At 38.5% G+C, this 25,385-nt stretch overlaps 1 protein-coding gene across 1 annotated transcript in view; it reads right to left on the bottom strand.

Moving 5' to 3' along the window:
• Positions 1-1,230: 1,230 nt before the first annotated feature.
• CEP89 (centrosomal protein 89) overlaps positions 1,231-25,385 on the bottom strand; it is a 35,673-nt gene continuing 11,518 nt past the window's right edge. The window contains exons 8-19 of the mRNA XM_054516182.1: positions 24,844-25,062; positions 24,318-24,460; positions 23,903-23,953; positions 22,800-22,883; positions 21,788-21,889; positions 20,570-20,681; positions 19,762-19,942; positions 18,726-18,893; positions 17,901-18,042; positions 16,481-16,570; positions 8,457-8,626; positions 1,231-2,378 (exon numbers count right to left, since the gene is read on the bottom strand). Coding sequence (XP_054372157.1) covers positions 2,156-2,378; positions 8,457-8,626; positions 16,481-16,570; positions 17,901-18,042; positions 18,726-18,893; positions 19,762-19,942; positions 20,570-20,681; positions 21,788-21,889; positions 22,800-22,883; positions 23,903-23,953; positions 24,318-24,460; positions 24,844-25,062 — 1,685 coding nt within the window. The 3' untranslated portion in view covers positions 1,231-2,155. The remainder of the gene's footprint in view (positions 2,379-8,456; positions 8,627-16,480; positions 16,571-17,900; positions 18,043-18,725; positions 18,894-19,761; positions 19,943-20,569; positions 20,682-21,787; positions 21,890-22,799; positions 22,884-23,902; positions 23,954-24,317; positions 24,461-24,843; positions 25,063-25,385) is intronic.

Below are 25,385 nucleotides of genomic sequence, written 5' to 3'. Positions count from 1 at the left end.
CTTGCTTCTGTTTCTAAGGAATTACCAATACAATAGCTTTTCCTTGGGAAATTTTTACAGGCTCTTAAAACATACTCAGTAGGGCAATTAAAACCAGATGAGGATAGTATTGTAAATATTAAATCAGTTCTGAGATTATATTTGCATATTAAGAGATGGTTATATTAAAAAATGTGGCATGAAAGGCTTCATTTTCCAAACCTGCCTTTAAAAAGGTGAAAAGCTGAGGGTATGGCCATGTTCCCTGTTCCTCCAGAGTCTGCACACCTGCAGATTGGAGCTTGTGTGGAAACCAGAGGAGTGTGGATGCCTGTCTGACTTACCTGCACAGGGATTTCAGACCTGACATTTCAAATTAGGTTTTTTTTCAAATTCAAGGAAAATAGGGGAGAGGACTGGTTTAGTGATAGACCACCCCCATGACAATTTCACATATTAATGAAGTTATTCAGACTGTGCTTAAGAAGAGTTTCTGGCTGTTATGCTGAGGCATGGAGTCTTGGAATAATCAAGTTGAAAAAGCGAGGAGAGTGAAAGGATTCAAAGGTGTAGCTCTTGTTAAGTCTCTGGGCAGAGACCAAAAGATAGTGTGCTGTTGAGAACAGTTCTGTTAACCACTGTCCTAAAGACTCTGACATGTTGTATCTTGATGAACTGATAGGGCTGTTGCATTTGTGGTGTTCCTGTTAAAGGGAAGGAATTAAAGTACATCCTAGAATCCTGCTTGCATATATATTACTCAGCTGCTTTGGTGGCTTCCCATAATCAGGGAAATGTAATCTGAGTGCACTGAGGTTGTGCCAGTGCTCTGACAGTCTGTAGATTTTTTAGCTTTGCACTGTACTGCAGGACCTGCCTTTGAAAGCTGCACATCTGCCTGTCCCTGAGCACCGTGGTGTGACAGAAGTGCTGTCCCCACCCTCTCCTGAATAAAGCCATTCCTCCCCAGCCTGAAGGAAAATGCTGCAGAAACCTTTCTAGACACAAACATTATGCATTTCTTTTAGTATTTTAACTTGGTTTTCTGCTCTTTTTGTTAACTTTGATCAAAGCCAATAATGAAATAATTAGAATTAATGAAATAATGAAATATTTCATGTAGTATTAGAAATAATGAAATTCTTCCTTACTTCTAATACTACACAACTATGATAGTTACCTGTTTTTTGTATTGTTACAGTTTTCTGGTACTATTTGTGTTTTGTAATGAAAATCAAGCAAACCCAAAAAGCTGATCCAGCAAGTTATATGTAAATCCAAAATAAAGTCATATCACAGTAATAATTACTACTACAAAGTTGATGTGCAATATTGTGAAAAATCAACAAATCTGAAAGCTAAGACAAATACAGGTCAATAATCCAAAGGATATACAATAAGCACTGCTTCAGAAAATACTCTGGGTGGCTTTTGAAGCCACTGAGTCTGAAGCAGGATGAACAAAACAATCTGGAGGAGAGCTGCATCCTGTGCTGGCAGCCTGTCCCCTTGGCAAACCCATGGCAGGAGCTTCCCAGCACCTGTAAATCCCAGATCCTGTAAATCTACACACTGGACACTTGTGCATTCAGGCACCAGCAGCTGTCATGAGGATGGTTCAGGCTTGTCTGCTCCACAGTCAAATTTCCCTCTGTCCTTGAGACAAGAAGATTTTTGGCACACCATCTAGTATAAGGACATCCTTGCATCTTAGAAAGCCAAGATGCTTCCTCAGGAGAGGAAGTACAAGCCACACTCTTTTCAGCTTGGATCATAATCCATCTGGCATTTTAGGGAGAATTCACTAAAACTTGTCACTTTAATTTTAACCAGCACTGTCCTGCTGCTCACTTGTTTTGTGGCATTGTGTGTCTGTGCTGAACACCAAGCTTACCAGCTGCTTATGCTGATAACCAGTTACTTGTCTTCACATGTTAACTTGAAGTTGCAAAACATTTTGTCTTAAAAATGAATAGCCTTTTCTTCAAATAGCAAAGTAATATTTTAGGCTAGATTTACATTATTCACAATACAAGTAGAGAATATGCTGTTGTCATTTTCATCACCTTAAAAATACACTAATATTGAAGACAGCAAACATTCCATTACACCTTGTGCTGCTGAAAAGACAATTTCAGGCACTAAGTTTTCTGTCTTGGATGAGATAAGATTCTTATCACTGACATTCTTGCTGAATTTCATTTTCAGTAGGAGATGAAGTTTTCACATCACAATAGCTAAAATCATGTCCATAAACCAGGTCCTTCTGAGAGTGTGGTTCATGAGCTGTGACAGCACTCCACGTGTTCTTCCTCAGGGATTTCTGTAAGACTTCTCTCATTCTCTTGTTTTCTTTGGCTGTGGATTCCCACATGATTTCAAGTTCCCCTTCTGTTTTCCTAGGAAAAAAATGAAGAGAAATGCTAAGTTTAACAATGTTTCAGCAGTACAGAAGTACAGTATGTGGATAAGCAAATTAGAAATAGCCTGTATTTAGATGCTTGAAATTGCCTGATTGAAATTCATTCCATTTTTGCTTTTGAAAAAGCTCATTAAATGTAATGCTAAATGGGATATGACCAGAAAACTACCCATTGTGTAACAAGCTGAGTGAAGTCTGCACGCAGAGCAGTGCATGTGAGACCCAAATATTGTGACCATCCCTCCTGCACTGACTGAGGCTCCCTGGTGAGCACAGCTCTGCTCCCCACACAGCAGTGCCCCTTGTCACTGCCCAGAGCACTGTGCCACCCCTCTGAGCCCCAGGGCTCTCATCAGTGTCAGACTCTGTGCTCAGCTCATGCATCTTTGTGGGAGCCCAACAAAAGTGCTGTCAACTTAGAAAGCAGCCAAAGCCCAAGAGCTTGGGTTTCCTTTGATTCCTGGTGGATGTCAAAATACAAAATAATATGGAAATGAACATCAGTTGATGTGAAAAGCACAGCTGATGCATGGAAAATGAGCACACATACTTTAATACAGAACCAGAGGACACAGGCTCAAGCTGTGTCAAGGACAATACAGGTTGGATATTAGGAAAAGTTTTTTACAGACAGGGTGATAAAGTTCTGGAATGGCTGCCCAGGGAGGTGGTGGAGTCCCCATGCCTGGGTGTGTTTAACAAAGCCTGGATGTGGCACTGGGTGCCAGGATTGAGCTGTTGGGGCTGGGCTGGACTCCTGATCTTGAAGGTCTCTTCCAACCTAGTGATTCTGTGAATCTGAATTCCTCTTGGAGGACTAATTTTTAAACAGAGCTGAGAGATGCAGAGGCAGAGAGTGCTAACTGGCTTTGGAATGAGCAGACAGAGCACACCTACACAGCTTGCAGTCTGGTACAGCTTCACAGCTCAGCTGCTTCCCAGGTCAGCATCTGAGAAGCAGCAGTAGCATCTCAAGTGTAGTTACACAAGGGGATTTTGTTTGAAAATTTTGACCTGATTGAAATTTAAAAATGCATTCAGCAGAATTGGTTGGGGAGAGGGTGTCTTCTTGCTAGTCACAACCTCCCTTCCCTCAAGGAATTTGGATTACAGAGCAGCTTGGTTACTACAGCTGCTGATGCTCTGCACATCTTTCTCAACACCAAAATTTCCTTGCCTCTACAGCTGGTTTGCCTTTTGAAACACAAGTCTTTGCCACTTGGCATTTAAAATTAGATATGTGCTCAGTTTAGATACATGTGCTGTTTCCAGATGCCTTTAGACAAAAGGCATTAAATTAATTTCTTATTAATGTAGGCTAGTCTTAATTAAATAAGTAAAAATAAAAATTTAATTCAACACCTAACCTAGCCAAAATGTAGGATTTTACAACTTGTTGAGAGTAAGCAAAATTCCAGTGCTCCACTCATATTTATGAGGATGAAAAAATTACTAGATGTAGGTTCTGAAAGATTCTTCTTTAAAAAAGACATGCCCTCATTGAACTAAATTCATCCAGCTTTAAATCTCAGAATCTTATTTGAGCTGGCTCAGGAATTCATTGTCATCTATCCTGTTACAGTTTATTTATACATCCTTATCACCAAGGTTTTTATTATGGTTATAATTTCGTATGTCACCTCAGAGATAAGACAGCTCCTCCCCCTTGCCTATGCACAACTGCAAAAGCTTTTCTGCTGTTCACCCTCTTCCAAGGACAGTTTAATGCACTTTTCAAACTTACATTCTGCAGCCAAAGCACAGCTGCTGGGACCACCTTGTGGTACTGTTTCTCTGCAGAAGTCTGTTTTATGAAATAAACTCTGACCTAGAAAACTCATAAAGGTCAATGACCTGTCAAATAAGACAGGAAACATCTAGGAACTTGTTTTTCACCCTAGGATCACATCATGAACTTTGTTTATATCTCAAGCCTCTTATTTAAGGAAAGGTTGTGATATTGATATCTCTTAAGGTTACTCAGTGACTAATAAAGATTTCATTATCAGCTGGCTGAAAAACAAAATGCTATTGCTTTCTCATTAAAGGATGCTGGGAATTTGCAATCTTGTCTAATAAAGGCTGTAATTACTGATAAGGTTCTAAAGAGCAGCTTCCAGGAAGGGAAATCTGCTTATCTTTAAAAGCTTTTATTTATCAAAAGTACAACTATATCTATATGTGTTTCTTCTGAAAACCAAGTAGAAAAATTCTCATCCCTTGGATGCAATGGGTAAGTAGTGGAACTTCTGATTTTTGTTATGAGCTTAAAGAATGCAGGAGGGGAGAAAATTTCCAAGGCAAGTCATCTCTGTTATATTTGATGAAAGCCCATGCTAGTTTGGAGTACACTTGTTAAAAACAGAGAGAAGCAGCACATGAATACATTTCTTTGTCTGCTTGTGAGCATGCTGTGACTGCAGTGTAGGAGTGATGGGGGGAGGATGGTTGGGACAGAAGGAGAGCAGAGATCTCTGGAGCCAGGTCAGGAACTTGGGGTTTATTGCAAGGCCTGGGTGCAGAGCCCTGCTGGGAGCTGCCAAACACAGAGAATAGAGAGGGTGGGAAAGAGAGAGAAGGCAAGAGTGTGGTAAAGAGGATGAGAGAGTAAAAGAGGTAAAGGGTAAAAGAGGATAAGAGAGCGAGGTTCCCATTACAATACAATAAATCTTCTTCTGTGTTGAATATTCTGATTCTCACTAACCAATCTAGTACAATATACAAACCCTATAGCATTTCCATACAGCCTATAAGAATCATTACATTACCACTGCTGTGTTACATTTTAAACCCTACAAACTCCTCTTTGGGCCCCTTCTGCCAAGCTGTAGGGTCTGCTCTGAGCCTTGGGCCTGTCTGCAAGCAGAGGGTGTTGTTCCATCAAAAGGGGATCACCTTCAGCTGGCCACAGCCATTGTTTTCCAGTTGTTCAGTAGCTGAGGGATCTCAAAGCTTGCTTTCATTTCAATCTCACTTATAGTTTCCATATTCTCCAAATCTCTTGCCAGGCAATCACATTTATGAGGCTTTCCTGTTTCATCTGCCCAGCAGTGGAGCTGCTCTGCCTGTGGGCACACAGGGGCTGGGCAGTGAGCTGCCACCCCAGCTGTGCTGTGCTCCTGCTCAGCTCTGCTCATCCCTGTGCAGCTCTCACTGACAGCACAGGGATCTGCAGTGGGACTTCACTTTGCTTTTCAAGAGAACTTACCAGCAACAACAGGTACAGTATGCTTTTATGATAAACAATTTCATGGTGGTAGCTAAGTCAGACTTGCCTCAGTTTCCTGACTGCATATTATTAAACTAAATGCATGAGCTAAATAAATGATATTAAATAGTTTTCTGTCTTCACCTGCTTACAGTGATTCATCATACTTTCAGCTAGATTTTAAAGTAAACTGGCTTTTCTGCTTAAAATGTGGCATGCTACTCTGTTTTTCATTACCTAACAGTGAAATTAGAGAATAAATATTGATTGTATGCACTTATCTTAATGTCTATGTAGGCATTTTGCACAGAAACATTATCAGCTAGACAGTATTCTGGACTAAACATCTACTCTGTAAACACAGCTAGTCACAATAAATCAAAATGTTTGGTACCCTCCTAGCACTAAGGGACTTTAGTTGCTAAACTACAAATGATGAGCGGCATCTGAACTACAAAAAATTTTCCTTTCCTTACTCCTGTGACTGTGTGAAGGGAGAAAGAAAATAATAAACCTGTAAAATCAGAAATAGAAAAAGCAGGCCAAAATACATGTTTAATTTCTGGCTGGTAGGCATAAAAGAGTAGATACACATTTGGATTACCTTGGGAAACTACTTTATATTGCAGCACTTGAGAAGAATAATGGAATATGAAGAAATTAGTTGATATGGATTCTAGCAGCCATGGTATTAGTTGGTTTTATTGATTTTGTTTCATAAGCATAAAAACTTATTATTTCTTATAGAGTTGTAGAATTCAGCTGACTTCTCAGTAATATTTTTTTTAAATTTACATTTTTATATAGTAATCAAAGGAAAATAGCAAATCATGAGGTTAACTAAAATACTACTTGGAAGATGACAGTAAAAATTCTTTTTTACTTTTAGACTTGTGTTCATTATATTATATTCTAATAATTACTGTTAAGATTTAACTACCACCAGAAAAAAATCAGTCACTCATTACACCATTCAGTAATGTTGGAGACTATGAAGAAATGAAAGACATATCTTGATGGGGTTCATCTTGGGTTTGTTTCCATAAACCACTTTTCTTCATCATCATCCAGTTAAATGGACTACAGTGATGTAGTTCCAGGTGCAGATCTTGTTTCTTAAAAGGAAACTGCAAGTACTAATTGTGTGTGTTTACTGAAGAAAAAAGGAATTAATTTGGACTGAAAAGGTAAAAGTGATTTAGAATACTGTATGGAAAGTGTAATTAATTATTTTACACATCTGTGTTGCATCATCTAATTTGCCTACTTTGGGGCTAGAAGGGTGAATTTTGAATTATCCGTATTGTGGGATTTCAAATTATGCTCTATCCTACTTCGAAAAAAGCCCCTCTTTATATAATTGGTGTTCTCTAGAGTAAAAAATTGTAACATGAGCCCAGAGATATGAAAGACATTTAATTAGTTTAAAATCCTAAGCAAGTATTTTCAGAGAAATGTGAATCAGTTCAATCTGGTTTTTAATGCAAATTTCAGAGATTAATAGCATGTTCACTGTACAACTCTGCTACTTACACCTGTTTAATTGCACTGTATAAAGTAACTGAGAGGGACTGCACTGATATAAGGTAGATGATACCAAGCCCTGTTTTTCTATTGTCTGTTAAAATCTATTTAAATCTATTATTTCCCAATGGCAGTGATGACTTGAGAAATGACTGCTTATTACTTTTCTTCAGTTGTAAACTGAAACTGTTTTTCTTTTATGCTGATAATGTAAATGTGCTATGAAGCTTTCCACTATCAGAGGGAAAAATACCTTTACAGGACTCTTTATTTAAAGGATATCTTAACACTGCAGTCATAATCTTCTCCAAATCTCTTACATTTTCTTCTCTTTATTTTGCACATAGCCAATCCAGGTCACTTGTTAACAGATCAGTAAGACAGAATCAAAAGAAAACAGATCTTTGGTGTACTCAATTTCCTTTCATTTCCTACTATTCTGAAAACTGAGAGGTATGAATGGGAAAGTGTTCAGCCTTTAGCAGAAGGTGCTATTAAAATAAATCAACATGTATCTTCATTTACAGAATCCTTTCAAATTATCAAAGATTCACACAGATTGATATCCTTCTCAGACTGATATCCTTCTTAAGAAGTTTCAAGAACAGCAGCAGCCATACAGAATCAATTCCTCCTTCCAAAGACCTTTCTTTGGAGAGCTGGCAATCATGAGCAGGGTTTCAGCATTCTCATTTTCAAACCACAGGAGATGGTTTGTTTCCAGCTCTGCTGGAAAGCAAGTGCTGGGGGCTGTGTGCAGGTGCTTTCCTGTCACTGACATATTTTATGAAAATCCTTTCACTAGGATTTTTCTCCTGAGAAGCCTCAGAAATGAAATGGAAACAGTAACTATCTAATGGCTGTGGAATGTGGTCTGGAGATGCTTTACCAACAGATGCATCTTTGATTGGTTGCATGTGAATTGTTTTTAATTAATGGCCAATGACAGCCACCTGTGTCAAGGCTGTGAGCAGTCACAGGATTTTATTATTCATTCTTTTCTAGCCTTCTGATGAAATCCTTTCTCTATTCTTTAGTATAGTTTTAGTATATCATTCTCATAATATAATATAATAAAATATAATATAGTATAATAAAATATAATATAGTATAATATAATGTAGTATAATACAGTATAGTATAGTATAATATATAGTATAAAATATAATATATGAAATATAATATAATGTAATATAATGTAATGTAATGTAATATAATATAAACCTTCTGAAACATGGAGTCAAGATTCTCATCTCTTCCCTGGGGACCCTCAAACACCACCACACTTTCCCTTGTCCCTTCACCTGTCTGTGCCCCCCTCACCTGTTTTGCTCCAGCACCTCCCTGAGGGTTTCCTGTTTGTCTTGCAGCAGACGCTGCAGGTGTTTCTTTTCTTGCTCATACTGAGCAGTTTTCCTTTCAAATTCCTTCTCCTGCTCACTCATCTTGAGGTTGATATCTCCAAGCTTCCCAGCTGCTTTCTTTTTATATACCTGTAATGGTTAAAGTTAATAGAAAAAAGTGGGATTATAGGAGCAATAAGGACAAGTCATTAGCAACAAAAGAAAGGCTTAGAGATACTGATTTTCAGTTGAATCTGTACATCAATGCTGCCTTGCTCAATTATGCCAGGTAGGTTGCATTACGGGATATTTTAACCTATTTGTTAATTTGAAGGTATTACACTTAATTTTGTTCTGCATATAAAACTACTGTGTACAATGAATACCATGCTGTATGTTTGTTTTATTACCTGCAACAAAAAGTTTATTTTCCAAGGTACAAAGCTACACTTTACAGCACAGGTTGCTTACCAGTCATACTTGTCAGTACATACCATGAAAAAGTGTTTCTGTTTTGTTAGTTGTTTAATCTTAATACTAAGAGGAAGAAAAGGATACCTTTGCTTGCTGCTTCATGTAACAGTCCTCTTGTTCAGTGAAGCACAAGGGATTTTTTGATCAATGGCTATAATAACTAAATGATAACTAATGACTGGTCTCATCTCAAAAGTAAGAATTAGTAACTTTGCTTTCTGAAATAACATCCCCATTGAATTGCATAAGCACACAAGAAAACTGGTTTGTGTATTGTTACACATTTCTAGATGCTGCTGCTCTTGACAATACCAAAATCCAATATTAACTTATTTTCTCATGATTACAAATAGAATGCTAAAACTGTTCTTTTTCTCTGCAGACTGTGATGTTTCCTACAGGCTACAGAACAGAGTTTTGGGATGGAAACACCTCCTTTAAAAAAACTGTAAACTAATTTAGTGAAGCTTTGAAAATACTGCTATTTATGTCTTGCTAATATAAAGTTTTATTTTAGGGGCTAATCACTAATGTTTTATCTTCATCTGAATTAGGGAAGAAAGATCTGTGTTTGCCTTTTGGAGGAATTAAAAAAAGGCATTTTTAGACATGCTGTATGTAAGGCTATATAATCCTTCCCACAAACTGTTTCCTTTTTAGCACTTGCAAAATGTGTCATTGTGAAGTTTAATTTTCTAGAGGTAATAGTATAACAACAGGTAATATTTACCTGGAATGTTAGTAATTCAATCTTTAAGGCTGACTTCCATAGGGTTTTTATCCTAACTTTTCCCTGACACTTCTAATAGAAGAAAAAGAAGCCTGCAAGCTAACCAGTAACATCACTCAACTTTTTAGATTCCCAGAAAAGCCTTCAAAATGCAGAGTAATGTTATGGAAGGCTACAAGTAAACAAGTTCCTTCTGAACAGAAGCTTGCTCAGAGCCAGCCTAGAGGATGTGCAGAGTTTAGGGAAACAGCTGAACCTTCCCCTCTGTCAGTAAAAGCCCCAGCATGTGCCAGGTCCAGCCAGGTGTGATTGAAATGCCCTCTATAGATTAGATTAATGTAATAATTTCAAAGAACAAGAGCAAATGTCTACTTTATCAGGGGGAAGGAAGGCTGGTGAATTGTAGCACTGGTGAAACCCTGCTTTCCATCATGTGCTCACTGACCATCCAGTACTGGGTGTTCTGTGCTTTAAGCTGAGGTTTGTGTTTTAAGCTGCACTCTGCTCCTCCCCAGCCCACAGCTCCTCCTGCTCTGCCTCTGCCAACTGCAGCTGAGTCCTGTGTGCAGAATGGTTGCAAAATCAGCAGGAAAAGTGCACCTTCTTCTTATGATTATAGTCTGAAACTAGGTGTGAGTGATACTCTGTTCTGATCGATGATAAGTCTGTAAAATGCAGCCTGGGCAGGTTGGGATGGTTCTGGGCATACTGACACAGGCACTGCTGGCTCTTACAGATCCCTCACACCTTTGAATTGTTCAAGATAACCCATTACTGTTCTCTGAAGTGAAGCAGGTAGCAGCAAACAGACTGGTGGAGATGAATTTTCAGGAAGAGGATGGTAACACATAGCTGGAAGTCATAGTATTTTCCTCTAGAGATGGTCATGGCACCCCCTGTACAGAGCAAGCAGGATGAGGAATGATCATGGATGCAAGTGCTGGTACTGAAGAGGATATAATTCACTCCTAGGTGGTAAAGAGACAGTAAAACAGACTGCAGATGATGAAGAGGAACTCTGCATACATGATATTTTTGGGTCAGGGGTATACATTATGCTGTCATTCTGGGTCTCCTAGGAGGCCCTTGGCTCCTGGGTTTGTCACAGAGATCTTGGAAATGGATGATTTTGTTGCAGTCATGGAAAGACAGGTTCTATTCAGCAGGCTCAGAATGCCTGAGACACATAACCAACCTTCCTGGGGATGTTAATCTCTCCCCTGATTTTTGGCAGCACTTCTGTGTGAGTGGCAGTGTGTGCAGGTCATCTCCTGAGTGCACAGCTGAGTGGAGAAGTGTGAGAAAACTGAAACAGCTTCAGACAAAAGCCAGCACAAATTTGGGTACATTTCTCTCTCCTGTGCATACAGATCAACTTATGAGTGTGAAACAGAATCCAGTGGTTCCTTTACCAATAAGATGAATGCATTTCCTTTCAATTTTGGTTATACTTTCTGTTTTCTATGCCAACTATACAAAATAGTGACATATACCAGAATAATTTAGAGATTCTTTCTATACATCAGCTAACATCACAAAGTGTGAAAGACTTTGAACATATGAATGAAGGGAATGAAGGGAAAAGAGGTGTTGCAATATTATATGCTGTACTACCTGGGCCCTTGTGTTTCCTGACTGGTAACTTGGGACAAAAATAGGGGTGAATTCCTGCCCTGATAATTAAAATATTTGGGGAAAAAATAATCCATCTTTAGGTCTGACAAAACAATGGAAGCAGTTCCTTAAGTGGCTGCATTTAAAAAACCAGCAATGTTCCATGAATTTTCAAGGGTCTCATACTGAAAAAATCTAGGGTCTAACAAAGCAGAATGAATACTCTGAATAGAAAAGCCATGTATGCAGCAAGACTTACATCAGCCCATGGTATCCTGATTTCAGACACCAAGCACCTTTCCCTAAGTCCAGATTAATGTTGATAGGAACAGGGCAAAGGAACACTGGTGACAGGAACATTGTCTCCTTCAAATGTGCTGGCATGAGCAACTGCTTATCCAAAACAGCAAGTTCTGCAATGAGTACATGCAGTTCTGAAATACACAGCTCCTCAGTGATCAGGAAGTGCTAGGAACAAATCTTTATTACTTTCTCTTCATCAATCACAATTTTGTACTCTAAATGCAATAGGGAGCAAGAGGACAGGAAAAAAATTAAGGCCAAATTAGCAAACTTGCATGAAAATGAGGGCAGTTACAGCAGGAGATGGTAGATGTCTTCAATACAAAGGTTGTTTCTGTTTTTACTAAAACCTCATGACTAACAAAATTATTATCAAATAGAGATTCAGAATGAATGAACTTGTTGTAATCTAAATTCTTTTTTTCAACAGTGTGTGCATAATTTAAAGATTAATTACATTTGCAGTATAAAGAAAAGGAAAAGGTGTGTAATGATGAACTGGAGTGCAAATTCTGTTATCAGAGATTTATTATTCACAGTTTTAAGTCCAAAACCCTGGATTGTTTTCACAGAATTTGTACTAGATGTTTGACTAAAATACTTCATAAAAAGACAGATTTTGCTGTGTTAACTGTCCCTTTTGCATGAAGTTGAAGGACTCCCTGATGAGACAAACATTATGTCCAAGCTCATATTAAAAGAGAAAACAGTGCAGAATTCTGACTGTAAAGAAATAGTTTTAATACCAGAAAAATTGGTTTCCTCAAATTCTTGCCATGGATCATCAAACTGCTTGGTAATTACAATTATGAACTACAAAGAGAAACCCCAGCCAAAGTACTAGCTCAGGTTATCATGCTGACCCCAGGCAAAGTACTACCTCAGGTAATGCTGACCATGGCACTGAGTCAGTATCTCTCAGTTCACAGAATCACAGAATGAATTAGGTTGGAAAAGACCTTTGTGATCATCAAGTCCAACCCATGACCTAACACCTCCTCATCAACTAAACCATGGCACTGAGCACCACATCCAGCCACCCTAAACAGCTCCAGGGACAGTGACTGCACCACCTCCCTGGGCAGCCATTCCAATGCCCAATCACCATTTCTGTGAAGAATATTTCCTAATGTCCACCCTAAACCTCCCCTGGCACAGCTTAAGGCTGTGTCCTCTTGTCCTGTCACTAAATGCCTGGGAGGAAAGACTGACCCCCAGCTGAGCACAGGCCCCTTTCAGGAGCTGTGCAGAGTGACAGTGTCACCCCTGAGTCTCCTTTTCTCCAGGCTGAGCACCCCCAGCTCCGTCAGGGGTTCCTCACTCACAGGGTTTGTGTTCCCAGCCCCTCTCCAGCCCCGTTGCCTCCTCTGGAGGCACTCAAACATCCCAACATCCTTCCCAAACTGGGGCCAGACTGGACACAGCACTCCAGGTGTGGCCTCAGCAGTGCCAGTGCAGGGGCAGAGTGACCTCCCTGCCCCTGCTGGCCACACCATTCCTGAGCCAGGCCAGGAGCCATTGGCCTGCTTGGCCCCCAGGGCACTCTGCTGGCTCATGGTCAGTCGCTGTTGACCAAAACCCCCGGTCCCTTTGTGCCTGGGCACTGCCCAGCCACTCTGTCCCCAGCCTGTAGGGGGTTTTGTGGCCAAAATGCAGGACTGGGCACTTGGACTTGTTAAACCTCACCTTGTTGGACTTGGCCCATCTATCCAGCCTGTCCAGGTCCCTCTGCAGAGCCCTCCTACCCTCCAGCAGACCAAAACATGCTCCCAGCTTGGTGTCATCTGCAAATTTACTGATGGTGGACTCAATCCCCTCATTCAGATCATCATGGAAGATATTGAACAGGAGTGATCAGTGCCCCAGCACAGAGCCCTGAGGGACACCCCTGGTGCCTGGCCCCAGCTGGATGCAGCACCATCCCCACTACTCTCTGGGCCACCCAGCCACTTCTGAGAGTGCTCCTGTCCTGTTGGGATCTCTGGCTGCTCAGAGTGACCCCAAGAAAGGTTGGAAAGTCTCTTTTCCCAGCCCAGTGCTTGAAGAAGCAGTCAGAGCTCTTCATTTCTCGGTCTCAAGGTTGCTTATTGTTCCTTATCTATAAAATTCTTTCTCCTGCCCTGCCAGGTCCATCCAGCAGGACAGTTCCAGGCACTCTGCCTGCCCCCAGGGCAGGGTTATGTCTTTATACTAAAAACTACCTGTACAATGTTTACAATTCCTTCCCAATACCCATCACCTGTGTTAGACACTGAGCTTCTACTCTAAACCAATCTGTGAGTGCCACCAGCACAGCAGAAGATGAAGGCCAAGAAAAAGGAGAAAGGCTGGACACACCCAGATTCCTCCATCTTGCCCCCCTGAATCCCCATTCTAAAAACCCCAAAATCGACTTTTTCAGTTTGTGATAAATTCACAATCATTCTACTTAATTTGTCATGGCTTGCAGATCTTCATCTAAGGTTGGCAATTTGCTCCACGGGTCATAATCAAACCCACAGGGGCATCTTGGGCTCTGTGCCAGGGTCTCTGAGCCCCCTGGCAGGGTCTGGGCTGCTCAGGACAGCCAAAGGGATGTGCTGGGTCCTGACACTGTCCCAGCCCTGGGCTGCAGCTTTTCCAGGAGTGAGCTGTGGGAGACAGTGCCAAAGGTCTTGCTGAAGTCCAGGCAGACACATCCACAGCCTTCCCCACTGTCACAGACATCTTTTATGAAAAATCCTTCCTTAGGATTTTTTCTCCTGAGAAGCTGAGAGGCCTCAAGGACAAAATGCAAACAATGGTTATCTGCTGCTGTGGAATGCAACAGGTGCATCTGGGATTGGTCTCATGTGGTTGTTTCTAATTAATGGCCAATCACAGCCCAGCTGGCTCAGACTCTCTGGTCAGTCACAAGATTTTATTATCATTCCATTCTTTTCCATTCCTTGCAAGCCTTCTGATGAAATCCTTTCTTCTATTCTTTTAGTATAGTTTTAATATATCATTTTCTTTAAAATAATATATCATAAAAAAATAAACCAGCCTTCTGAAACATAGAGTCAACACTCTTGTCTCTTCCCTTGTCCTGAGACCCCTGTGAACAGCACATCCCACATCCACAGGTGGGTCACCTGGTCATAGAAGGAGATCAAGTTGGCCAGGCAGGTGCTGCCCCTCCTAAGCCCACGCTGGCTGGCTCTGATCCCTGGGCCATCCTGTGGGTGCCCTGTGATGGCACTCAAGGTGATCTGTTCCATAACCTTGCTGGGCACCCAGGTCAGGCTGACAGGCCTGGAGCTCCCCAGCTCCTCCTTCCAGCCCTTCCTGGGGATGGGCTCACCCTGGCACCTCCAGTGCTCTGGGCCCTCCCTGCTGAGCCAGGAGTGATAATAAATGATGGAGAGCAGCCTGGGGAGCTCATTTATGCCAGCTCCCTCATCACCCTGGGATGGATCCCCTCTGGGACCATAGACTTGTAAGTATCTAAATGGTTTAGCACAGCCCTGGCTGCTTCCTCCTGCATTACAGGAGGCTGTCCTCCAGGGCAGCTCCCTTCTCCCTTCTACCAGCTCAGGAAGCCAGCTGTCCTGAGAGCAATCTGTCTTACTGCTGAAAACTGAGAAAAATATGGCATGAAGTATCTCTACCTTCTCCTTAAGTCAATATATTTCCCCCTGCATCCAATGAAGTATGTCCTTGCCCGTCCTTTTGCCAGTATTGGTTTTGCACTTTAAATTCACTACATGTAAATGTTCTTAATTTTATGCCAACCTCTTCTCTATCCCTTACAGTAGTCACAGATCTATTACATTGCAGAAGATCCACATTTAGCAAGAATACAAGCCACTATCTTAGTAGGGGAGCTAGACATAAATGATGGTGAAAAAAGCTAAAAATATTTTATGGCTGTCTTAATATAATTAGGTAAACTTTTCACAGTAGTGTTTCATGCATTCAGGTATTTTATGAAGGGTTCCTTATAAATTCAAGCTATTTTTCAGCTTATTGCTCTCTCTTTACACTTACAATTTCATTTATTTTCTTTGTGGTTAATTTCTAAGCTGTGTCCATCCTTACAATGAAAGTGCAGGTGGAGATGGTCTCCAGTGACACAGTGGTGGTGCACATTTGTGTCATTTGATGCAGGAATAGCAGTGGAGGTCTTGACTGGCAAAGTAGAATATGGAGACTCTGCCTCAGGATAAACTGAACAAACCTGACTTAATACAAAACAGCTTTTGAAAGTAATATATACATTACTTTCTAGATACAGAAACCAATATACCAGGTTTCTTTCTCCTTTCTTAAAATTACAGTAAAAATAATCATGGTAGCACCAAATGTTTCAAACTTATTTCACTGTTACACTGCAATTACATACTGTGCTTTTTGTTTAGAGGGTAGTAAAGATAACTTATAATGTATTCCCTCACTAGGCTGGATGTTTGAAATCCTGAGTTTCTCAACCTTCTACCCCATGGTCACAAGAAAGTACTTGATGATAAGTGTACACCTGAGATACAATTAGATTTGGAAGAATGAAAATGTTAATGGATTTCAAGCTGAAGGAGTGGTACAGCCTCAAAGAAGTAGAAGACAGAACACTTGGGTTACAATATGGAGCAAAAAATGAAATACAAATAATCTCTAAATATTATTACAACTAGTCATAATTCTCCAAGTAATGCTGTAAACAATATCTGGCAGACATGCAATGCACAAATACAGTGGAAGAAGGCACTAGTGAAAATTACAATGCTGATTTATTTTGTTTTTTCAAAACTTTTAAAGATAATCCATACATAATTCTTTCATAAAACATTGGCAGAGAGTAACTACTTTTCTCATTAAAAAACCCCAAACATTTCACAATAGCTATTTAGCTTGGAAACACTGCTTACCTTAACTTTTTCTTCCAGTCTTCCTAGGCGCAGGCTGCCTTCTATAATTTTCTTGAGAACACCCTGATTCTCATTTTCCAAACATCTGGCCTGCAACCATGCAGTAAACAAAGCTACATGTAACCACTCTGTTTGTTTGTCAGGGCAGACAAAATGCATACATGAGGGAGACACAGCAATTCCATTTTGAACTCTAACTGTCTGAAGAACCAACATGGAAAAAGAGTCCTGGAAATTATTCTCAGAACAGTTCATTAATAATCTGTCAACTGATTGTGAATATTATGAAGCAGTATTATTCTGAAAGGAAACAAACTGTAAACCCAACCAATTCTGTGGGTTTTCCTACAAATCTAAGTATGCATTAGTAGGGATCCCATTTTTATACATAAGACTCATCCTTTAGGTCACACATCTAGCAGTCTGTTCTCAAACAAGCCCTTGAATTTGGCAGGGGTTCAGGCAAGGATATTTTTAATATGGTATGATTAATATTTAAAAGCAGGTATCCCAGAGATTGAGATCTAAGAATTCAGTTCCCCCAGTTTCTAGGATATATTTATTGTGCCCAGTTTCACAATCCTGAAGTCCAGTTTGTAGTGGGGTAAAAGATTAGAGCTGTGTCACCATAGTTCCTCTCCTAGAATTAGGAATTAACTGCTGTTAATTTATCCAATTTATCCAATTGATAATCCAAAAATTATCTTTTTATCCAATGCTGATGACAACCTTTGTCTACTACCTGAACAAGTAAAAGAAGCTTTACTTTTACAAAGTTTTGTGAAATTATTTCAGATTCAATTTGAAGACAGAAGTATGAATATGAAAAATTGAAATTGTGCCCAGTATCCTGAAAAAGAAACAAAATGGGTTTACAAAAAGCCCAGAAACCTCCATGCCAGGCACTTCCACTAAGCAGAAGTTGTTCCAAAACTCTCCATCAGCCTGTCCAAATGACTGCTAACCAACAAGGAGCAGTACTATGGATATGCACCCACAGCAGACAGTCCATACAGCTCACTTCAAGGGTAACAGTCCACCCTTAAGACTCAAAACAAATATTCAAGTTTTATGATTGTGTGCTATTTTTAAATACATGTAGCTCAACATCAATTTCTAAAACTAGGTTAAAAAAATCTTTTAAACTTGCCAAGTGCCATTTCAGACCCTAATGCTCATGTGATTTAAGGCTTAATTATATTACCTCCAGAAATAAGGGTAGATGCTTTTAATTGCTCCTCTGGAAAAAAAAATCTTTCACTGCTCCTATCCTATTTTCTAAAGTCAAATAGAACTAAATCCTTGAACTGGAATTACAGCTGTATTCTTTGAAAATTCAGATTATTAATAACTTGTGCCAGGAGCATGATAACTGTGTGAAATATCAATTAAATCACATGAATTATTTAAAGGTAATTACCAAAAATACAAGATGATCACGTTCCTTAGCTGTCTTCTCCACCAGCCCAATAAGGTTTGCTAGATAGTGATGGGCTGCAACTTCTTTTTCCATTGCTTCCTCCAGCTGCAGTTGCAAAAGACCAATTTTCTTCTTAATCGTCTGTAAAAGAAAAGGGAAAATCTTTGGTTTGGGAATTAGTAATGGCCTTAAAAAACTTGTATCACACATGTGCAAATCAACATGTACAAGTCTCAAACAATCATACACACTGCTAAAAATGCACTGGCTCAGAATATTTGCAGTGCCAATAGTATCATGTTAAAATTTCTGGCTGCTTTTTCTTTACAATATGTTATCTGAATTACAACAATAATAGTGGTTCAAAAGAACAGTTTGTGCAATGGCTACAAGCTCATATTTCTTAAGATAGAGAACAATAATACTGTCTTTTTAAAATACTGTGAACTCCTCTCTAAGCTACCAGGTGCATAAGAAGATCTTCAAACAGTGTAAGTCTTATCCTTGTCTAACTGCAAATAGGGTATGTCAACTCATCTTATTGTCAGATAAGTACACCTAATGATTAATTGCTATAGCTAACTACTAATTACTAAATTAAAGGTATATTCTTAATTTACACACAGACACAGAAAAGTGAGCATGAAAGGTTGGTAAAACTTGACAACCAGGCCTCTAGACATGACAAACATGCTTAAGTAACAGGTTTTTTTTTGCAGTAGGTAGAAAATACACATTATGGGAAGTCAGACAGTATTTTTACAGATATTTCTGGTTTTAGAAATAAAAGTGTTTCTGTACAAGAAAATGAGACTGTGATAAGACCTGTTTGTCTTTTGAGTCAACTGCATCTCAGTTTCCAGGATCTTCTTGTCAGCCATGAAGTTATTTTTCTCCAAGAGCAGTTTCTTGTTTTCAGTTTGCAGTGATGCTATCTTTCCCATTACTGCTTCCACCTCAGAGAGTTTTTTCTCCTGCTCCTGCTGTAAACAGCTGCAAAACCCAACAGTGTAGAACAGGTATCATGTACAGATCTACATCACTAAAATGCTAAGTCCTAGGAAGATACCTATGTTGAAGTTATGAAGTAAGATCCACTGAGAATGCTCAGTGTTCCCTGGTGACAACAGAGAGGTATTACAATCTCATATCAAATTATTCAAGTAATTCCTTCTGACTGCACTTGATTTCAATTATAAAAATATGCTGTCCAGATGTAATCCCTTTGTCTTTTTTTTTTTTTTTCCAAATAAATTACTATCAACACCAAAATACAAGGTGTGAGGACTTCCCAGGATGGCACTGTACCATGAAACAGTAACCAGCACTATGCAAAGGCTTGAGAGCATTCAAATCTATGGAATGTCTTCACAGAAACATTACTCTGCAGATTATCCTGCACAGCAGCACTTTTGAGTTGTGATGTTTCATGTAATTTCCATATTGTAACAATTAAAGAAACTTAGAACTTTTGGCTCAGAATTTCAGGATTCTTTAGACATGTTCCAAAGATGGGAACACAAGAATGAAAATGTTTTTTATATAGTAGTGATAGAAGCAAATAGATTTCAAAAAAATGGTATTTTTAATGCCTCCTCTTCTACTATTTAAAATGTTGCAATTAGCAGTAGGTACTCTATGGTAAAAACACTTCTACCCATGTTTCTAGAACTGGGATTTTGCAATTTTAAATGTCTCTAAAAACTTAAGTATTTTCTAAACACTTCTTTCCCTTTCTTTGTGCTTTGGTGGTTACCTTCCTGGATTACCAGCACAAGTTTCCTCCCTGCAGAGTGCTGTGTGTCATGTGCATGCCTTGCACCAACGTTTCTCCCTATGTGCACCATCTATCAACCCATACCTTTTTAAATCATTCACCACAGCCAAGTGCTCCTCTGCTGTTATTCTGCTGTCCACTTTGGCTTTCAGCTCTTCACATGTAGAACACAAAGCTTCTAGCTGCTTCTGGTACTCTGTTATTTCTTCCTCTTGACTCTTGTTCTTATCTTCTAAGATTACTATTTGTTTGGTCAACTTGGAAGCTTTTGGAAGGAGGGGAAAAAAGTCAATTGTGTAGAGCAGAACTAATTCAAGCACTGGGTGAAACTTCAACAAAACCATTACTACATTCATTCCTAGCTGTTTACAACATTATGTAACAGACCATTTGTCAGTTTGTGTTTTAACAGCTTGGACTTGACTTTTTGCTGTCTCAAGCAACTTGTTTTGGAATAGTGCAGAAACTTCAAGAGTACTTCTTTTCAAGGCTATAAGCTCACTGAAATGTCATTTTACTATGAAAAATTCTGATTCAGTTTGAAGTGCTCTTCAATTATACAAATGACTGTGTTGCTGTTTAACAGTTCTCACTTTTTCAGAAGAAGTCAAAATGGAGTATTTTTTATAGTGTCAATAGGTGATAATGACATTTTTAAAGTATCAGTTGACATCCAGAGCTTGATCTCCTATTAACATTACCTACATTCAAGGATGCTTTTTAGGCATATATAAAGTTGCAAAAAAACCCCCAGCCAACCAAAACCAAAACACTGCCAAGCTTGCCAAAACAAATAATGACAACAGAAAACAAACAAAAACCCTACAAAAATCAAAACCTGCAGTATCATCTTTAGTATAGTTCAGATGAGTAGCAACTCAAGCACTTTTACCTTCCTGAACATGCTGTCTGTGACTCTCTTTTGCTTTAGCTTGTTGAATTTTGAGTTGCTCCATCAACACTGCATTTTCTTCCAAGACCAGCTTGGCCTGAGTTTGCAGCAGCTGCCTGCAATGATAAATATAAATAAAATATAACTCAGATGTTATGTCCAAAGAACAAACACAAATTGATTGTCAACAGTGTAAACTTACAAAATCATATTTGAACCTCTTTATTGAAAGCAATGGTAGGACCTGAGGTAACCAAACCTATGCAGATACTAACACCTGTATTTCTGTCTCATTGAAAGTAGGTCTTTGCTACTGGGTGGGTCTGCAGAAAGATTTAAGATTATGCTGCATGCTGTCTCTTCCAAAGTCCTCCTCATGCTGTCATCTGAGCCCCTGCATGCAACCACTACCTGTGCCATGGGTGCAGGAAGAATTTTTATGTTTACTCATCGTGGATGCTGCTCCCAAACCTGTTCCAACCTCCTTGTGAGCAGAAGCTCACCCACAGTACACTCGGAGCAGGATGAAAACTCTGCAGTGGCAGCAAATCCTCTGGGCAGCAGGTCTGGCACCAAAAGCACCCCTGTGCACTCCCATCCCAATCCCAAGAGAGTGAGGAGCTGAATCCCAGCCAAAGTCTCCAGGGATCTCTGCACTTCCCAAGGGAAAGCCCCACAGCTAAGAGACTGCAGTCAGCTGCACTCTTCCTCCTCCTCCTTCCAGCCACATCTTTTAAGTATCAGTCATTCCCATCTCTTGGGCAACAAATGGGAGACAAAAAATTAATAAAAAAGGAAAAATCCCAATCTCCAACAACTACTTAACTTCATTATGCACTGTCTCACTTAATTTCATTTGCATTGTCTCACTTCTCAAAAACATCAAATTCTTCTAATGCCACATTCCAATGCTCTTTTGTATTAGTGAAAAACTGATGTCATTGGCACACTGTAAAGGTATGTAACCTGCAATATCTAGGACAGAATTACAGGGGCTTCCAGTGCAAAACTCCACATTCATATTTAATCTTTACTCCAAAATTCTTCTAGGCACTACAGATCAGCATTGTTCCAGCATGACACTCATAATGCTATTAATTCTTCAGAAAAGCAGTGTTTACAGACAAAAAAAATTTCCTTAAGATCTGTAATTTTAAAAGATTGCATTAAATAAGCAAAATAATTTTAAATTTTGAAAATAATTTCTAGGAATATAACTTGCCATTCTGTAGGAGCAATGAAGTTATTTAATTGCCCATGCAAATCTTCATTCTCCTTCACCAACTCTTCAACTCGTGCTTTAAAATTCTTCATATCCTCCTGGAAGACAAATGATTTCATATAAAGTTCTTTTTTTTTTTTTTTTTTTAGAAATAATTTAAAGAAATTATTTTCTTTAATTTTTACATCAAGAAAAAATTTTTAAGTACACATGCTTAGGTGCCTTCTAGTTCTTGTCATAATAGAATATTATCTCACTACTCACTCATCTCTAATTCAGGTGTGCATATTGATTTCTAAATGGTTTCATTAATCTAGTAATATTTGATTAACAGTAATACTGATCTTGTGCCACATTTTTGCAAGTTGCAGACCCTCAGAAGATAGGTTTAAAAAGCTGAATTCTGGAAATTACTGGATGATACTATCCATTTTCAGTAGGAGTGACATGGATTTGAACATGGTAAGACAACACAGTGAATTTACAGTAATATAAAAAACCCCTGCTGTTTTCTGCTTATTTCATGGCTCAATTTTTGGAAGGAAATACATTTACTTTCAAAACCTAGGAAAGTTGTACTCTGAAACAAATAGCTATTTTTTCAAAGATTCAGTGACAAAAAATATTTCTAAAAAGCAAAAAGAGTACCCAATCTTTTAATACCTAGAAGTAAGGATTCTTCTACCACAAAACCCAGAAGCAGCTGCAAGAGCACTGAGTTCCCACTATGAATTTAGGACTAAATTCTTTCTACCACTGACTAGTTAATGGTTTGCTCCATTTTTAGAGCACATCTTATATATGTCAGTGTAGTGCATGCTCCTAAAAGTGAACAGGCTGACAAAAACAAGCAAACCAAGTAGGATGAGACAGCACAATATTATGCATGGAAAAGTAAAACAAACTAGATTTTAATTTTAGGCAGAGAACATCACAGGCAAATCCCTTTAAAAAATTCAGTCATTTATTTCTGCTTTAGTGGATATTTTTTTCTAAATGGCAACTTGCCTCATGTTCAAGAATAAAATCTTCCTTTTCTCTTATTCTATCTTCATACGCCAACAGAAGAGGTGACAAATACTTCATATCCAACTTAAAAGAAAATTAAAAAATAAATACATGTATATTAATTACAAGCTATCATGTCATCTGTATTTTTTACTTTGGCTCTAGATTATTAGTTTTGAAAGCTGTTAAAGGAGTTTCATATATGACTTGCAGAACTTATACAAGCACACAGAGCATCACATGCAGAATGATGCTGCAGAAACACCTCACACTGCATCTTTCTTCTAAAAAGCAGCTTTAACTTATCACTATATATAACACAGCAGAATATGGATGCAAGTGAATACAAAACAAGACTCAAACACTATAGTGAATGCTACTGCTAAAAGAAATTATCCCAGATTCATTAGTAAGTGGGAAGGGAACTTTTACACTCTCAAATCTGCATCTTTAAGACTCAATACATTCATATGTGATTATTGGCTATTTTGGCTAAAAAGAGAAAGCAGGAGAACTTTCCCACTCTGTACAGTTCTCAGTAACAGTGAGGAAGGAAAATATAAGATCTGTTGAGTATTTCAAGGAGAAATGTTTTTACATATTACAAATGCATTCCCTTTCACAGACTATTTCCTTCTCCTTGTCAGAAATTCATAGGCTACTACTGGATCCATGACCATTACTACAATCAGAAATATTCTGTTTTCTTTTAGTATAATCACAAAAAAAGTAACAGCAAAAGATTACCAATTAAGACTAACAATTAAGATTACCAATTAAGAAACAGACCTTGAAGCAAACTACATGCTAGCCAATTCTAAGTGAAGATGGCATTTATGATTCTCAGTATAACAACACTTTTCAACAGCTCAAAGTTGGTGACTATGTGCAGTTTGTAACTTACTGTACAGCTGGAACTGCACACATTCATTACAAAGTTCTGCCATACATATTTTTCTGCCACAAAAGAAATGTTTATAATACTCTATTAGTATGTGATAATTCAGCAAAGTAATAGCTGAATACTTTGATTCCAGTAAAGAAATTCTCCTTCTTTACTTAGAGAGGAATGAACAGTTAAGTGCAAATATTATTTGACTTACCAGCCATGGTGGTTGTGGCCCTTCCATGGGTAAGCTTTTCAGCTTTGCCTTCTAGAATAGATATTTAAAAAAATACTGACATTACTTCCTGATTTTTAAGCACCAGTCCCTGTCCACTGCAGTCACAATTATCACCCCAAACAAGATTATGTTTTCATTAGATGTGTTGCATATGTTAACACATACCCAGTAAAACTGAAAGTTCAGGATCTTACTGATACAAAACAATACTGAATTCTTAATATTAGACTTAATGATAACGGCTTATTTTGAATTATTTTATATTTCAGAAAAAGAGCAATTTATAGACTTTATGACAAAACTGGTTTAGAAAACAGTCATAAAAACTCAAAAGATTAAATAACAGACAATGGGACATTTCAGTAGAAACTGCCTTGATAACCAAGATTCTCACCTCTTCTTGGGACAATGACCTGAATTTAGTTTGATAGCGACTTAATTCTACATTTAAACGATGGACCACTCTTTTCAAAGCATCATTTTCATCTACCAGCTCTTGTGCTTGTTGTCTGAGAGAAAGTAATTCTGTTAGCTCCCCTATTAAAACAAATATCCAACAAGAAAGTTCCATTAAAATTCAAGAAAAGTTCACAACAATTTGTTAATTGTGATGAAAAAAGTTAAATAAGCTAGAATAATAACCAAGAATTTCTCTCAAAGAGAAAGAAAAATGGAGAAATCCCATGAAAAACAACTAACAAAAAGTTCATTATATTTCAAACAACAAGTAATTTTTTTTCTTATCATGTACTTATTCCTTGACAAAATTTCTACAAATTTAGAAATACTGTTTGGAAACTACTTCTGCACGTATACTTGCCTAAATCAATGACTTGAAACCTACTGCTAGAGGAAAAGGTTGTAAAAATTAGAAATAGTGAAACAAGATAAGTACAGAATAGCTTATATGTTTCTCCCACCTTCTCTATGTGAGTTCTCTGCAGCTTCTTTTAGTCTTTTGTTTTCTTCTTCTAGTATCTTCAGCCTTAATTCCTGTTCTTTTATGAGCTGTTTTGTTCCCTCAAATTGCTGGACCACAGCTTGGTATGCCTTGTTCAGAGACCAATTTTCTTGTTTTAGTTCTCTGAATTTTTCCTTGCTTATATTTTCCCATACTTGCCTTGCCCGAACAGACACATCTGTAATGCCACAGAGCAAGGTATTTAAATACTAGCCAGACTGGAAGAGGAGTTTCAGCAAATTACAATCCATTTTTTCTAAAATTAACATTATATTGCGTGATACTTTAAGATCTAAATCAGTATCCAGACTGGAATAGGAGCTTCAGCAAATTAAAATCTATTTTTTCTAAAATTAACATTATACATGAGTGATCCTTTATAAGATTTAAATCAGCTCATGGCTCAAGATAAGAGCAGGAAGAACAAAAAACAGTGGATTTGGAAAGAGAGCTGTGAAGTGGCTGCCAGTTCCCATCTTTTCTCTCAGACACTAAAAACAT

The sequence above is a fragment of the Molothrus ater genome, chromosome 12 (assembly GCF_012460135.2).
Source record: "Molothrus ater isolate BHLD 08-10-18 breed brown headed cowbird chromosome 12, BPBGC_Mater_1.1, whole genome shotgun sequence".
Classification (NCBI taxonomy): domain Eukaryota; kingdom Metazoa; phylum Chordata; class Aves; order Passeriformes; family Icteridae; genus Molothrus; species Molothrus ater.
This window is presented reverse-complemented; position numbering and strand designations above follow the sequence as displayed.